Here is a 15981-nt window from a genome sequence, read left to right as displayed (position 1 = left end):
GAGGAGCAAGAAACTGGGGCCGGGTGCGGTGGCTCATGCCTATAATCCCAGCACTATGGGAGGTCGAGGCGGGCAGATCACAAGGTCAGGATATAGAGACCATCCTGGCTAATACGGCAAAAACCAGTCTCTACTAAAGATACAAAAAATTAGCAGGGCGTGGTGGCGTATAGTCTCAGCTACTCAGGAGGCTGCGAGGCAGGAGAATGGCGTGAACCCGGGAGGCGGAGCTTGCAGCGAGCTGAGATCGCACCACCATTGCACTCCAGCCTGGGCAACAGAGCGAGACTCCGTTTCAAAAAAAGAAAAAGAAACTGGGAAGTCTGATGTGTAGAGAAATTTAGGATTCATTACTACTACTTTGTGTTCGATGTAATTCACCCTTTGCTACCTCCTCAAGAAAACTACAGCAGAGGTCTCTTATTTACAAACAAAACAAATGCAGGTGGGAAACTATCTCCTCTGAGAAGTCCTCCTTCACCTGTGTATCAATAAACATTTCCTTCTGTGTTACTTCTGGACTTGGCATATTATTAGCACCCCGAGTTGTGTCTATCAGCTCCAAGGAGCAGAGGGTTAAGTGTTTCTAGCCAGGCGCAGTGGCTCACGCCCGTAATCCTAGCACTTTGGGAGGCCGAGGCTGGTGGATCACCTGAGGTCAGAATCAGAAGTTCGAGACCAGCCTAACATGGTGAAACCCCTTCTCTACTAAAAACACAAAATTAGCCAGGCCTGGTGGCACATGCCTATAATCTTAGCTACTTGGGAGGCTGAGGCAGGAGAATCACTTGAACCTGGGAAGTGGAGGTTGCAGTGAGCTGAGATAGCACCATTGTTCCAGCCTGGGCAGCAAGAACAAAACTCCATCTCAAAAAAAAAAGTTTCCTCTGTATTGCCAGTAGCTAGAACAGTGGCTAGCACAAATGTCTGTTCAACATGAAATCTAAAAGCAGTATCTAAATCAAAAAGGTCAATTATTTTAACTATACTTTTTTTTTGTTTTTCTTTTGGAGTCTCGCTCTGTCGCCCAGGTTGGAGAGCAGTGGCGCGACTTCGGCTCACTGCAACCTCCGCCTCCCGGGTTTAAGCAATTCTCTGCCTCAGCCTCCTGAGTAGCTGGGATTACAGGCACCTGCAACCATGCCCAGCTGATTTTTGAACTACACTCATTTTCACTCAGCAAGGTAAAGAGGTAACCTGAAAAGTTTGGAGAGACATACAAATGAAACACATACTTACTGTTTCAAAAGTATTCAATACCACCAAAGGGAAAAAAACATTAAAATAATCTCCATAAGTGTGAAATCTGATAGGCACAGGTCTTGAGATGGACTGACAAAGACTTGCAGGGGGCCCACACTGATCAAAGTTCAAAAACATTTCATATTTCCATTTTAAGACCTCTTTAATGAAGGTGTCAGAGACAGACTGTGATGACAAGAGAATGTTTACTGGAGAGGAAGATGGAAAATATTTGCTTTCACCAAATGGAACTTTGCAACCTTGCCTGTTGGAATTATTTGGAGACTGAGGATGAAGAACATTGCTCGAATTTTTCATTTCACCCACTGGCTTCTGAGCTACGAGGGGAGCTGGCTGTGGTACTTTCAAAATCGACTGAATCCCCTTTGCCTTATTTTTTAGAGATGGTGAAAGTGCTGAAGAAGTTTCCAAAGATTTAGAAAGACCAGCAATTCGTGAAGTACTCTTTGAGCTAAAAATCTTAGTGGTAGGTCTCAAAGGTTTAGATGCAGAAGGAGGCAAACCAGGTTTACGAAATACATCTTCATCTGTTGCTTTCACTTCAGAGTGTTGTGGGCAGTATTCACCCTGGTTTTTTGTGGTTTCAAGACAATCTTTGTACTTACACTTTGTGCCACTCAAAGATTCCAACTGAGGATGACTTACAGAATCTTCTTCAACCTGAACTGTATCTTTTCCATGAATTAGTTCAATGAACTTATAATTGTCATTCTCCATTTGTGAACATAAATCCATATCTTCAGGATCATTTTGTGTTAAAAATAAGTTATCTTCCTCTGTATCACTGCTGGAGTCAGGCTCTCCCTCGTTCAAAGTTGCCATCTCTGTATGATGTGCTGTCGGATCACCTCCCCCCAGAGGGTCTTCTGAAATAGAGACAATTACTTCACTCGTTGGTACTGTTCCATTTAACACTATTGAATCACATTGGTTCAAAGGGCAAGCACCATCAGTCGCTAGAGACCCATGTTTTGCTTTTATGGTTTCTGGTTCAGAAGGCACGCATTTTATTAACTGTTTTCCATTACTGTTGGCAAGTACCTCAGTTCCTGCTGAACAATCATAATCTGACCTATCAGATTCCGGTACAAATGTGTCAGAATTCTGTGCTGTATGAGGCCCTGCTCTTGTAGCATCTGTACTTTCACAATCAGAAAGTCTTTGTCTATTTTTTTGTGATTTGGGTCTGATTTGCCTTTGCATCTGAAGTTCTTGACTAGTCAGCAGTTTCTTATTATTTCTGACAGACAGGTTCTGAGGAGAAATTAATTTAGTCTTTTTTCGAGTATCAACTACTCCAACAGTTTTGCCATGATCACGTAACTGAGCTACATAATCCAAAGATCGCTGGGACAACTCAAATGCCTTACGAGGACCCTTTTTCAGGCCAAGTTTCTCAACTGTTGAAGTTGGTTCAGGACACTGACGAAATTTCTTTGGTGGCACTATAGCAGGAGTTGTCCTACAACTGAGGTAATTTGAACTTCTATTCTGTCCTTTTTTGGCATCTGAATGAGTTTTCTTAGGGGTCTTAGAAACTGGAACTTTCCTGATGGGTTCTATATAAGTACAAAGCTTTGAAGATTTCTTTTGTGAAACCGTAGTGGCTCTCTGAATACTTGAATTGGAAGTTGTAGTCCTTCTACCTATACTCTTAAAATCATTTCCAACAAGATTTCTCTTATTAGTATCAGACTGGCCCTCATTTCTGACAGAAGATGAAGGCCTCACAGGATCTTCAGGAATTGGTTTTTCAGATCGTTTTCTCTTAGGCTTTTTTACTTCAATTTCACAAAATTCCTCAACAGAAATACTACTGCTCTGTGGTCTAGTGTGTTCTTCAATGCCCTCTGCCCCTTTTTTAACAACTTCAGATACATAATCTGTACAATCCTGACCATTTGTGGTATTGGTTATAGGAGTCAAACATTTTTTCTCACCATCTTGAACTGAATTATTATTGTCTAGATGATCCTGCCAAACGGAAAACACTTCAGATGCACTTTCAAACTCAAAACACTGAGAATCAGATTCCTCAAACTGAAAAAGAGACTTCGTCTTTTCTTCCTTTACTGGATTCTTTTCCTCCGTAACTGTTGAAACGTGCTGCTCTGGACGTTCCTTCTCAAGGCATCTTTTGTCCTGTCTAGTGAGTTTCTCAAGACTCAGGATTCTTTCATCATCATCATCATCGTCAGAATCTGAAATAATAATCACCTGTCCACGGGAGGCATCTCCATTATTTTGGTTAGCTGTGAAACATCTTTTATCTTCTTTTCCTTTCCTTTGTAGCTGGGATGAGTTCTGAGGGGAATCAGATGGAAACGTAATAACACTGGCTTGAGCTAGTAAAGATAATTTGTGAAGGTCTCTGTCTATCTGAGAATCTGTTAAGGTGTCAGATTTAGGACTGATGCCAGGGGCCTGTTCTCTTGTCAAGTTAGAATAAATCACATTGGTACTATTACTCATCGCCTCATCTCTTGATTCAGGTACAGTCATAAGATCTTTAAAGGAAGATGATTTCTTCTCTGAAGTATTGGCCATTTCTGTAAAGGGGATCGAATCTTTATCATCAGCATGAAATTCCTGTATTTCACAATTGTTTTCATGGGAATAGAAAATATCTAACTCTTCATTCTTTAACTGCTTCTCTTCTGGCAATAAATTGTTTTGAGATTTTTGTTCTCCATTCTTATTATAATCCAGTACACCACTAGGGTCTAAAGAAAGATTGTGTATGAAACCATCTCCTTTCTGAACTCCTGTATCTTTCCTTGAATAGAAACTCCCAATGTTAGATACAGTCAAATTTTCGTCTAAATTGATAGTATTATTGACCAAAGTACTCTTCCTGTGTTGTTTCTTTATTACATGTGATAACTTTGCACAGATTTCATCTTTCTGTACCTTAGTTTTTCGTTTTGAGGTTTTAGCAAGAGCATCATCCTTTAAAGAGAAATCTTCATTTGATGTGGACACTTTTTCCAAAGCATCAGTGCTAGAATCAGTCAACAAACGTGTTGATACTATTATTCCTCTGTCACATCCCCTTTCTGGACCATTTCTTGAAGTACAATCCTCTGGTGTATATGAGGAGTTCTCTTTTACAGACTTCTGCTTCCTTGTACTTATTTTAATTTCATCTTCAGCTCTTTCAGTAAACATGTTTTCACTATTCCGCTTGAAGCATGACCCAGCTGAGAGCTGGTCTTCTAGTTTCACATCCTTTATATAATTTTGCTCATCATTGTCACCTTCTATAGTGTTATCTGCTTTGATCAATACACTGTCTTGCGCTTTCATTGGTTCTTTAGAAAATGTTGGGCTGGAAGCTTCCAAATAATGCATATCTTTTCTAGACTTCTTCCCTATTTGTTCACTTTCTTCTCTATTATAAGATGCCGGAGAGGTTTTACATGTAGAAGTCAGATCCACAAAAGTGTTACATGGAGGTGCTTTGAATTTTATGTTTCTAATAATTTGCTTTAAACAAGTTTGTAGCTCGTGGGTTTCCTGACTAGTCAACTGCCAACCTAGAGATAAATTTCCTCTAAGGAATAAGTTGAGCTTATCCCAGAATCGCTTGCAAAGAGATTGCTGCCCAAGCTGATAACCTTCTTTAAGGAGACTTCTAATCAGCTGCACACAAGCAAGTTGTACAGAGTTAGATGGCATGGAATGCAACGACAGTGATGATATCATTGCTGTTCCTTTGGAGCAATTTCCAGATGATTTCTCAGAACTCCGTGTAAATGCAGTAGTAGGAAGCTTGGCACATTTGACGACAGCTTCTACCCATTGCTGGGAACTTACCCACAGCAAATGCAAACATTTTTTATTTCTATGCAGTTCAATCACTGATACCAAAATTAGAAGAAAAAATTCAGTGACTTTGTCACACATGGCATCTGTTTGGTTGAGGACATCTTTGACTTCAGAGTACAGATGATGAACAACCTCTACTATGTAAGCCACACCCAAATCCTTAAGATCCATGAGGGACTGGACAAAAGGGATGAACCACAGAAATGTGCTGTTATGAACACGCATGTCTTGACCAATATCTGACTGAAGCACACTGGCTAATGTTTCCATTTCTTCATACATGTTAGGACAATAATCTGGGCAAATGGCTGTTCTCCATCCAGAATCCTAAAAGGAAAGAAATGCTGATGTTCAGATAAATAAGCACCACTTATTACAGGTTCAACATCCAAGTCGTTAAGAAAAGTATGTTTCTCAACTCTCTTATTTTGGTTTACCACATCATTATTATGGTATACAATGGAAAGGTACAATTGTGGCATACAATTGTATCACAATCGTAATACACCTAACGCCAAAGAAACTAAAAATATAAATTGAATTTTGAGGTTAAAGTTTCATAAAAAGACAAATTGATAACACTTTTATGTACTCTCGGCTTTTTTCCACTAGCTACTTTTGATTTCTAGTCATACCACGTATGTCCCCATAAACTTTCCATCTTCCCTAAATGTACTTAGAAATTAATTTTCCAGGGCCGGGCGCGGTGGCTCAAGCCTGTAATCCCAGCACTTTGGGAGGCCGAGATGGGCAGATCACGAGGTCAGGAGATCGAGACCATCCTGGCTAACACGGTCAAACCCCGTCTCTACTAAAAAAAAAATATAAAAAACTAGCCAGGCGACGTGGCGGGCACCTGTAGTCCCAGCTACTCGGGAGGCTGAGGCAGGAGAATGGCGTAAGCCCGGGAGGCGGAGCTTGCAGGGAGCTGAGATCCGGCCACTGCACTCCAGCCTGGGCGACAGAGCCAGACTCCGTCTCAAAAAAAAAAGAAATTAATTTTCCAAAGTACGCACACTGTAGTTAAGAGTCCATCTTCTCCAATGCACAATACATCTGCTGTTCAATGAGAAGGTTTCTTACATAGTAGTAGATTGAGAACAGCTACATATCATAAAATCAACAGCTCAACAAATTATATAAAATAGTCTACACAATACAAAGGCAATAAAATAGCAGCTGAATTTTCAAAGTGTTTTATACCTTTTTGGTCTTTTCAGGATTATAATTGTATACGATCTGGCTGCAAGTCACCATATCATCCAAATATGACTCCGGTTCTAACTTGGTCCTTAAATATTAAGAATAAATAGAAATTACTGAAATTAAGGGAGGAAAAAAAGGCAGAAACACCTCTTGTTAAGAAATTCAGTGGAACATACTTTCTTATAGAGATGATGTATAAATCCTGACATTAGCTGAACTAACCTTACAGAGCTGTTCCGTATATGTTGAATCTCTCTATTGTAGCTTGCATTGTTGATAATGGTTTGAAATGCCTCGATAGGATCAATAAGCTGACCCCAGACCTTAGATCCAAGGCGGTCCAGAATCACCATAAAACAGTGTAATGCTGGCCAGAAAGGATCCACACTATCATCTGAAATACAATGGCACAAATCGTTGAATTACTAAACAGTTAGAAAAACATACTAAAATATGTTGAGAATTAAGCATTCTTTATCTGGTGAGTAGCAACCAAACTAAAAGCCAAGCAGCAAATAATTTAAAGTAGCACGCCACCAATCCTTAGACACGCATAGGTTTTAAAAAGCAGGCACATTTTCAAGATTTTTTTTCAAGCAATACTATGATGCTTCTGAAAAAAAAAATTAATGGCAAATTATTTAATGGGCAAGAAAACAGTAAAACAGTCTAGGTAAACACAATCTTTTCATACCCTATTTGCCATACCAGAAACAACCTTTTGTAACTTAGCTCCTCAACCCCTCCCAAAACTTTGTAGTCCCATCCTCCAATAACTAACAGAAACGAAGAGGAAAAAACATAAAGGAAAGAGAAAGAAACTTGGTATTTACAGATCTACATGAAGCCCACAACACAAGAAATTCTCTTTCAGCATGATCCTGAATTTTGTGTCATGCAGTTAGTGTAAATGACTAAATTCTTTTTTTTTTTTTTGGAGACGGAGTCTCGCTCAGTCGCCCAGACTGGAATGCTGGAATGCAGTTGTGCGATCTCGGCTCACTGAAAGCTCCACCTCCCAGGTTCACGCCGTTCTCCTGCCTCAGCCTCCCCAGTAGCTGGGGCTACAGGTGCCCACCACCACGCCTGGCTAATTTTTTCTATGTTTTAGTAGAGATGGGGTTTCACCATGTTAGCCAGGATGGTCTTGATCTCCTGACCTCGTGATCCGCCCGTCTCGGCCTCCCAAAGTGCTGGGATTACAGACGTGAGCCACCGCGCCCAGTCAATGACTAAATTCTTTAGCTAAGGAGTAAGGCAAAGATACACACTCTTCATCTATCTGTATCTCAACATGGCTTTGCTATTATCTACTTTTCATCCAACTTCCCGCTTCTCTATTAGATATGCAGTAGCAATATACTGCCCTACTCAAAGACCTTCAATGGCTACTTAATGTCTTCCAAGAAAATTCAAAGTCCTCAGTCAAGAACTTAAAAGATACTGATCTACTGTTTATTTCCATTTTTATTTTACATATTCCTGTAATCATATACTATCTACAGCAAAAATAGATCACTGCCTTTTTCCAAAATAAGCCCTAGAATGCCCTTGCTTCTAGCACAACCTATCAAAATCCTATTCATCCTTAAAAGTTCAGCTTAAATGCCTCTTCCTATATATTAAACATTCCCCCACTTCAGTCATCTACAGTACTCTTCTGAGGCAAGTGCTGGAATTCACTCAGTTACTGCTAGTTGTTAAGTCATCCTAGAACTTGTGACTTTCCTTCCCTCACACTTCTCAGACTTTGCCACAGTCATCTGAACTTTCTTATATATTTTTCTATCCTCCACTGCATCTGAAACAGTGCCTGTGCCTAGTAAGCTTACAAGAAAGAAAGTAGTTAGGTGAAGACCATTATGAAAAGTTTCTGAAAGAGGAAATTAAAATTTTGAAGACGAGGCTGGGTTCAGTGGCTCACGCCTGTAAATCCCAACACTTTGGGAAGCCGAGGCAGGAGGACTGTTTGAGGTCAGGAGTTCAAGACCAGCCTAGGCCACATAGTGAGACTTCATCTCTACCAAAAATTTAAAAATTAGCTGGGTAAGGTGGCACATGCCTGTGGTCCCAGCTACTAGGGAGTCAGAGGCAGCAGGATGACTTAAGCCTGGGAGGTTAAGGCTGCAATGAGACCTGACTGAGCCACTGCACTCTAGGGTGGGTGACAGAGTGAGATCCTGTCTCAAAAGGAGGAAAAAAAAAAAAAAAGTTTTTTGTTTTTTGTTTTTTTTTTAAGATGATAAGGGAGCTAGCTTAACAGGAAGGACAGAATTATACATGTAGTTAGGCAAAGGAAAAGAAATGAACAATTTATGCAGTAAATGTTGGCAAAAGAGTAATAGCCTTAATCAGATAAAATCTAGCCAGAAAATATAGGCCACAGGCCAGGCGTGGTGGCTCACGCTTGTAATCCTAACACTTTGGGAGACCAAGGCAGGCGGATCACATGAAGCCAGGAGTTCAAGACCAGCCTGGCAAACATGGTGAAACTCCATCTCTACTAAAAAGACAAAAATTAGCCAGGTATGGTGGCGCATACCTGTAATCCCAGCTACTTGGGAGGCTGAGGCAGGAAAATTGCTTGAACCCAAAGGCGGAGACTGCAGTTGGCCAAGATTACACCACTGCACTCTACCCTGGGTGAGAGAGAGAGACTTGGTCTCAGAAAGAAAAAACAAAACAAAACAAAACAAAATATATACATATGCCCTATCAACAAAAGAATAACAATATATTTGTATCAGAATCTCCCACAAATGAGTTTATATACAACATTCAAGCTGCATGAAGGGAAGAGAATGAGGGGAAAAACTATATTCATTATGTTTTCATAGGATCTGGTATACTTGGTCTTTATTAATTCATTAACTTCAAAAAGATGAGAAGCACTTATTTAATTACAGATCCTTCATGATTAGCATGATACAAGCATCAGCAAAAGGAGGTCAGGATCTAATAATAAAGACAACTACAAGCTTTAGGCCTCATTATCTAGACTATCTAGAGCAGCATATCCAAGAGAATGTTCTGTGATCATGGAAATGTTCTGTCTATGCACTGTTCAATACAGTACAGGATACAGTACAGGCACGTGTGGCCACTGAGCCTTGAAATATGACTAGTGGGACCAAATAACTGCATTTTTAATTTTAACTGACTTAAATTTATTTTAATAATCACATGTGGCTGGCAGTTACTGTATTAGAGAATCACAGAGAAACAAAGAGGCAGGCAAAGGGAGGTCATGGGACAGAGAAGGCCTTCCCCACAATGTTAACCACAATATCGTTACAAATGGGTCTCCCAGAGGTCCTGATATTCATCCTACCACCAACATTTTCATCATGAAAAAGTAGATTAACTTCCCTTCTTCTATAGAAGGAAGGTACTGAATTAAATTATAAAGGTCCTTTCTGATTTAAAAGTCTACGGGAGGCTGAGGCAGAATGGCGTAAACCCAGGAGGCGGAGCTTGCAGTGAGCTGAGATCCGGCCACTGCACTCCAGCCTGGGCAACAGAGCGAGACTCCGTCTCAAAAAAAAAAAAAAAAAAAAAAAAAGTCTGAATCTGGGCCCAGCACTGGTGACTCATGCCTGTAATCCCAGCGCTCTGGGAGGCCAAGGCAGGCAGATCACCTGAGGTCAACAGCTCAAGATCAGCCTGACCAACGTAGTGAAATCCCGTCGCTACTAAAAATATAAAAAAATCAGCCAGGCGTGGTGGTGCACACCTGTAGTTCCAGCTACTCAGGAGATTGAGGAAGGGGAATTTCTTGAACCCAGGAGGTGGAGGTTGCAGTGAGCTGACATCACACGATTGCAGTCCAGCCTGGACAACAAGAGTGAGACTCCGTATCAAAAAATAAAACAAGGCCGGGCGCGGTGGCTCAAGCCTGTAATCCCAGCACTTTGGGAGGCCGAGACGGGCGGATCACGAGGTCAGGAGATCGAGACCATCCTGGCTAACACGGTGAAACCCCGTCTCTACTAAAAAATACAAAAAACTAGCCGGGCGAGGTGGTGGGCGGCTGTAGTCCCAGCTACTCGGGAGGCTGAGGCAGGAGAATGGCGTAAACCTGGGAGGCGGAGCTTGCAGTGAGCTGAGATCCGGCCACTGGACTCCAGCCTGGGCGACAGAGTGAAACTCCGTCTCAAAAAAAAAAAACAAACAAACAAACAAACAAACAAAAAAAAAAAAAACAAAAAAGTCTGAATCTATTACTAAACCAGAAAAATTCTTTTCTCCACCACATGCACCAATTCCTGCAATTAAAGTGCATCATCATCACCATACTCAAAAACATTCAGCAAGTAAAATTTATTACCGTCTGATTGCCTCTCCATAGTGTGAAGTATCGATTGCATAAAATCATTTTGTTTGTCTGAGCCCAACAATAGGGAATCCATGGCTTGTTCCTCAAGAATGGTCAGCAACATGCAAATACCTGTAAGATCATTTAGAGTTATATTGAATTGATGAAATAATACTATTCTAATGCCTGGTTTAGTTTGCAAAAGAAAAACAAGGCAGGAAGATGAAGCAAGATAGTATTTAGTTTCTCAAACACTTAAGTCTCAGATATTCATACACAACTGCTCCCAAGTAACAGAACTTTAGACTAATTCAAGCGTCAAAGTAGAAAATGGTTAGAAAACAATTTCTAAGACAACTACTATATAAACTGTATCTCATCAATATAAGATGCCTTCAATTTTAAGATGTATTATATTCCATATACCATTAAGAAAGAAAAAAAATCACTGCCAATTATGACACGTGACCTTAAGATCTGGAATCAAGGAAATGGTATACAAGTATTTTGAGGCCGGGCATGGTGGCTCATGCCTGTAATCCCAGCACTTTGGGAGGCTGAGACAGGCAGATCACAAGATCAGGAGATCGAGACCATCCTGGCTAACATGGTGAAACCCCGTCTCTACTAAAAATACAAAAAAATTAGCTGGGCGTGGTGGCAGGTGCCTGTGGTCCCAGCTACTTGGGAGGCTGAGGCAGGAGAACGGTGTGAACCCAGGAGGCGGAGCTTGCAGTGAGCCGCCATGGTGCCACTGCACTCCAGCCTGTACGACAAAGCAAGACTCCGTCTCCAAAAAAACAAAAGAAGTATTTTGAGCCACTATAGGACTTGTAAACAATGCTGACAATTCTTTCTACTAGGAAAATTTAATATTTTTAAGAGACAGGATCTCCCTCTGTCACCCAGGCTGGAGTGCAGGGGCACAATCCTAGCTCACTGCAGCTTCAAATGCCTGGGCTTAAATGATCCTCCCACCTCAGCCTCCCAAGTTGCTGGGACTACAGGCATGCGCCACCATGCCCGGTTCTACCAGGAAATATTTTACACACTGAAAAAGGAGTATTAACAATCAAACCCTATTTAAAGCCAACTATTACACTAATATTTTGTTAATAAAATGTGTCCTTAAACAAGATTCAATTCATTTGCCAGTGCTTGAAAATGTACCTCTTACTACAGAAAAGTTTCTAGGATATAAATACTGTTTAAAACAAGATATGTAATAGTTAAGTCAATTTAATGACAGAATAAGAACTGGGAACTATAAAATCCTATCTTTAGCAAGTTTTATCAGATCACCAAAAGAGAACACTTCCCTTTTAGGACACTCAAGAACTACAGGGCCAGGCGCAGTGACTCACACCTATAATTCCAGCACTTTAGGAGGCCGGGGTGGGCAGATCACTTGAGGTCAGGAGTTCAAGACCAGCCTGGCCAACATGGTGAAACCCCGTATCCACTAAAAATACAAAAAATTAGCCAGGTGTGGTGGCATTCCCCTGTAATCACAGCTAATCAGGAGGCTAAGGCAGGAGAATTGCTAGAACCTGGGAGGTGGAGCGTGCAGTGAGTGGAGATGGTGCCACTGCACTCCAGCCTGGGCAACAGAGTGAGACTCTGTCTCAAAAAGCAGAACTGGCCGGGCGCGGTGGCTCAAGCCTGTAATCCCAGCACTTTGGGAGGCCGAGACGGGCGGATCATGAGGTCAGGAGATCGAGACCATCCTGGCTAACACGGTGAAACCCCGTCTCTACTAAGAAATACAAAAACTAGCCGGGCGAGGTGGCGGGCGCCTGTAGTCCCAGCTATTAGGGAGGCTGAGGCAGGAGAATGGCGTAAACCCAGGAGGCGGAGCTTGCAGTGAGCTGAGATCCGGCCACTGCACTCCAGTCCGGGCGACAGAGCGAGACTCCGCCTCAAAAAAAAAAAAAAAAAAAAAAAAAAAAAAAAAAAAGGCCGGGCGCGGTGGCTCAAGCCTGTAATCCCAGCACTTTGGGAGGCCGAGACGGGTGGATCACGAGGTCAGGAGTTCGAGACCATCCTGGTGAACACGGTGAAACCCCGTCTCTACTAAAAAATACAAAAACTAGCCGGGCGAGGTGGCAGCGCCTGTAGTCCCAGCTACTTGGGAGGCTGAGGCAGGAGAATGGCGTGAACCCGGGAGGCGGAGCTTGCAGTGAGCTGAGATCCGGCCACTGCACTCCAACCTGGGCGACAGAGCGAGACTCCGTCTCAAAAAAAAAAAAAAAAAAAAAAAAAAAAAAGCAGAACTATATGAAAATACTAAGTATATTAGTGTAGGAACAATACTCACCTAACCAATAGCTTTTGTAGTTGGTAGTATCATACATGTGTGAGGGCAGAAGAATTAGTTTACCCTTCTCTAGGACAGAAGAAGTATAAATGTCTGGACTCTCTAGAAGTCCCAACTCAATGACTTTAAAGAGGCAAATTAAAACTTCTTGTAAGTCATAATAATCATCTCTGTCCACTTTCCCCAAGTTTCTTGCAGTCAAGATAGCCCAACGCCGAACCTAAACGCAGAACATAATATGTTTATTACTTAATTCAAAAAACAATGGTCTACATACAGTAGGAACATGGATAAGAAAACAGGATTCTCTCCAGATTTTAAAAGACATGTGAGATACTAATTAATGCAACCTGTAGACCTTCTTTGATCCTGATTTGAACACACGAATCCTAATAAACAGTTTGAGACAATCCTTTCCACTCATTCAAACACTGACCGCCAACAGAACATTAAGGAATTATCCTTTTAGATGCAATAATAGTATTTTTCTGGTCGAGCACAGTGGTTTACACCTGTAATTGCAGCACTCTGGGAGGCTGAGGCAGGCAGATCACCTGAGGTCAGGAGTTCAAGACCAGCCTGGCCAACATGGCAAAACCCAGTCTCTACTAAAAATACAAAAAAATTAGCTGGACATGATGGTGCACTCCTGTAGTCCCAGCTACTTGGGAGGCTGAGGCAGGAGAATTGTTTGAAACTGGTGGAGAGAGGTTGCAGTGAGCCAAGATCATACTACTGCACTCCAGCCTGGGCGACAGAGTAAGACTCCATATCAAAAAATATATACACAACAACATTTTTCGGGTTTTTTAAGTCCTTACCTTTTAGAAATACATACTGAAATATTTTGTGGATGAAATGCTCTGATGTCTAAGATTTGCTCTGAACTAATCCAAAGGGGAGTGGAATGTTGACTATGTGTTGATAAAGCTAACTGATGGATTATGGGGGGTTCATTACACCATTCTCGCTACTTTTATGTTTATCATTTTCCGTAACAGAATGTTCAAAAAAGGAAAGAAAACACAAAATGAGGAATCTCAAAAGAAATCAAAGGCCATTTCTAAATGGCAAAATAGCATAAAGAAGTGATTTTAAATTTCTTGGAGGCTATGAATTAAATTTAGTGCTCACAACCAGCCTTAAGAAAAAATAAACTAAATAAAACAAAAATATCAAGAGTGCATCCGTCACAGTAAAACTATTATTTTACAGAATACATTATATAGGCACATGTATACTTTTTTACTACAGATTGTAGTCAAAAAGTTGGAAAAACACAGACCCCCACATGAGCTCTATGCCAACATAAGCAACAAATTATAAACTACTGAAAAAGTTTTGGAATCCATGAGTTCTTACTGATAAGTGGTAGAACAGGAAAAAGCTCTTGATTACTGTACAATCAATGTCAAGTGGTAACTAGTAAACATGGAGAGTGCTGGAGTTAGGAAATCACCATCTTGCAATAATGATAGAAAAACTGGTTCAGGCAAGATACATTAATGAATGCTAAATTTAGGAGGAGACTGGTGAAACGCAGAGTATTTACATGGTCTTAAAGTATCTAAACAATAGAAATTATTATGCAGTAGAGAAATGGGACATCTTCACTGAAAGCTCAAAATTTACATCACCATGAGTTGCAAAGGACATGGAGTGCCTCTCTCTACATATGACAAGGTGAGAAGGACACTCTCTCTACATATGACAAGGTGAGAAGGACAGTAACATCACTTATGTGGTACTCCAGTTAGGAACGTATAACCTGAACCTATCCATGAGGAAACATCAGACAAACCCGAAGTGAAAGTGAGGAACACCTTTTTTTTTTTTTTTGAGACGGAGTCTTGCTCTGTCACCCAGGCTGGCATGTAGTGGCACAATCTCGGCTCACTGCAACCTCCGCCTCCCAGGGTCAAGTCATTCTCCTACCTCAGCCTCCCAAGTAGCTGGGATTACAGGCACGCGCCACCACACCCAACTAACTTTTGTATTTTTAGTAGAGATGGGGTTTCACCATGATGGCCAGGCTGATCTCGAACTCTTGACCTCGTGATCCACCCACCTTGGCCTCCCAAAGTGCTGGGATTACAGGCGTGAGCCACCATGCCCAGCCTCATTTATTTTTTTAAAAAGAGGCAGAGCAGGAATGACTGTGCTCTTCAAAAAGTAACTGTCATGAAAGACAATGAAATGTTCCAGATTAAAGAGGACTAAATGGACATGACGACTAAACACAAGACCTCTTACCAGCAGTAACAAGAGATTTTGCAAATCTATGACCTCTCCAAAATTGTATTCTCAGGCTATCACACAAATATAAAATGGTGTATCATTGTGGTCTTATTATTTCTCTGATCATTAAATATAAAACATTCCTTCACGTATTTATTAGCTATTGGTAGTTCCTCTTCTGGCACATGACTGTTCAGTTCAGATCTTCATCCATTTTTTTCGTATTGTTAATAATATGATTATCTTCTTCCAATTTTTAAATTTTTTTTGAGAAAGAGTCTCACTCTGTTGCCCAGGCTGGAGTGCGCCAGCATGATCAGGGCTCACTGCAGCCTCAACCTCCTGGGCTCAAGTGATCCTCCCACCTTAGCCTACTGAGTAGCTAGGGCTACAGATGTGCAGCGCCATGCCCAGCTAATAAAAAAATTTTTTTTTGTAAAGATAGGTTCCTGCTGTGTTGCTCAGGCTGGTCTTGAATTCTTGGCGCCCAGCAATCCTCCAGCCCTGGCTTCCCAAAGTACTGGACTTTCGAGCATGAGCCACCATGCCCAGCCCTTTTCCCAATTTTTAACTAGTATTTTCACTCTCTTTATGGTGTTGTTTGATAAACAATAACTTTTCATTTTAGTATAGTCAAGTTCATCAACTTTCCTTTCATAATCAATGCTTTCGTTTTTACAAAACCCTTCCTCAGACCAGGCGTGGTGACTCATGCATGTAATCTCAACATTTTGGGAGATGCGGGGGCACTTGAGTCCAGGAGTTCAAAACCAGCCTGGGCAACACAGCAAAACCCCATCTCTACAAAAAATTA

At 41.3% G+C, this 15981-nt stretch overlaps 1 protein-coding gene across 5 annotated transcripts in view; it reads right to left on the bottom strand.

Moving 5' to 3' along the window:
- SETX (senataxin) overlaps positions 1–15981 on the bottom strand; it is a 93613-nt gene that overhangs the window by 60085 nt on the left and 17547 nt on the right. For all 5 annotated transcript variants that reach the window (XM_010372833.2, XM_010372832.2, XM_010372834.2 and 2 more), the window contains exons 6-10: positions 12930–13149; positions 10625–10744; positions 6520–6691; positions 6295–6382; positions 1240–5418 (exon numbers count right to left, since the gene is read on the bottom strand). In XM_010372833.2, coding sequence (XP_010371135.1) covers positions 1240–5418; positions 6295–6382; positions 6520–6691; positions 10625–10744; positions 12930–13149 — 4779 coding nt within the window. The remainder of the gene's footprint in view (positions 1–1239; positions 5419–6294; positions 6383–6519; positions 6692–10624; positions 10745–12929; positions 13150–15981) is intronic.

This window comes from Rhinopithecus roxellana, chromosome 16 (assembly GCF_007565055.1).
Source record: "Rhinopithecus roxellana isolate Shanxi Qingling chromosome 16, ASM756505v1, whole genome shotgun sequence".
In the NCBI taxonomy this organism is placed as follows: domain Eukaryota; kingdom Metazoa; phylum Chordata; class Mammalia; order Primates; family Cercopithecidae; genus Rhinopithecus; species Rhinopithecus roxellana.
The sequence above is the reverse complement of the archived record's forward strand: the minus strand, read 5'-3'. Positions and strand labels throughout refer to the sequence as shown.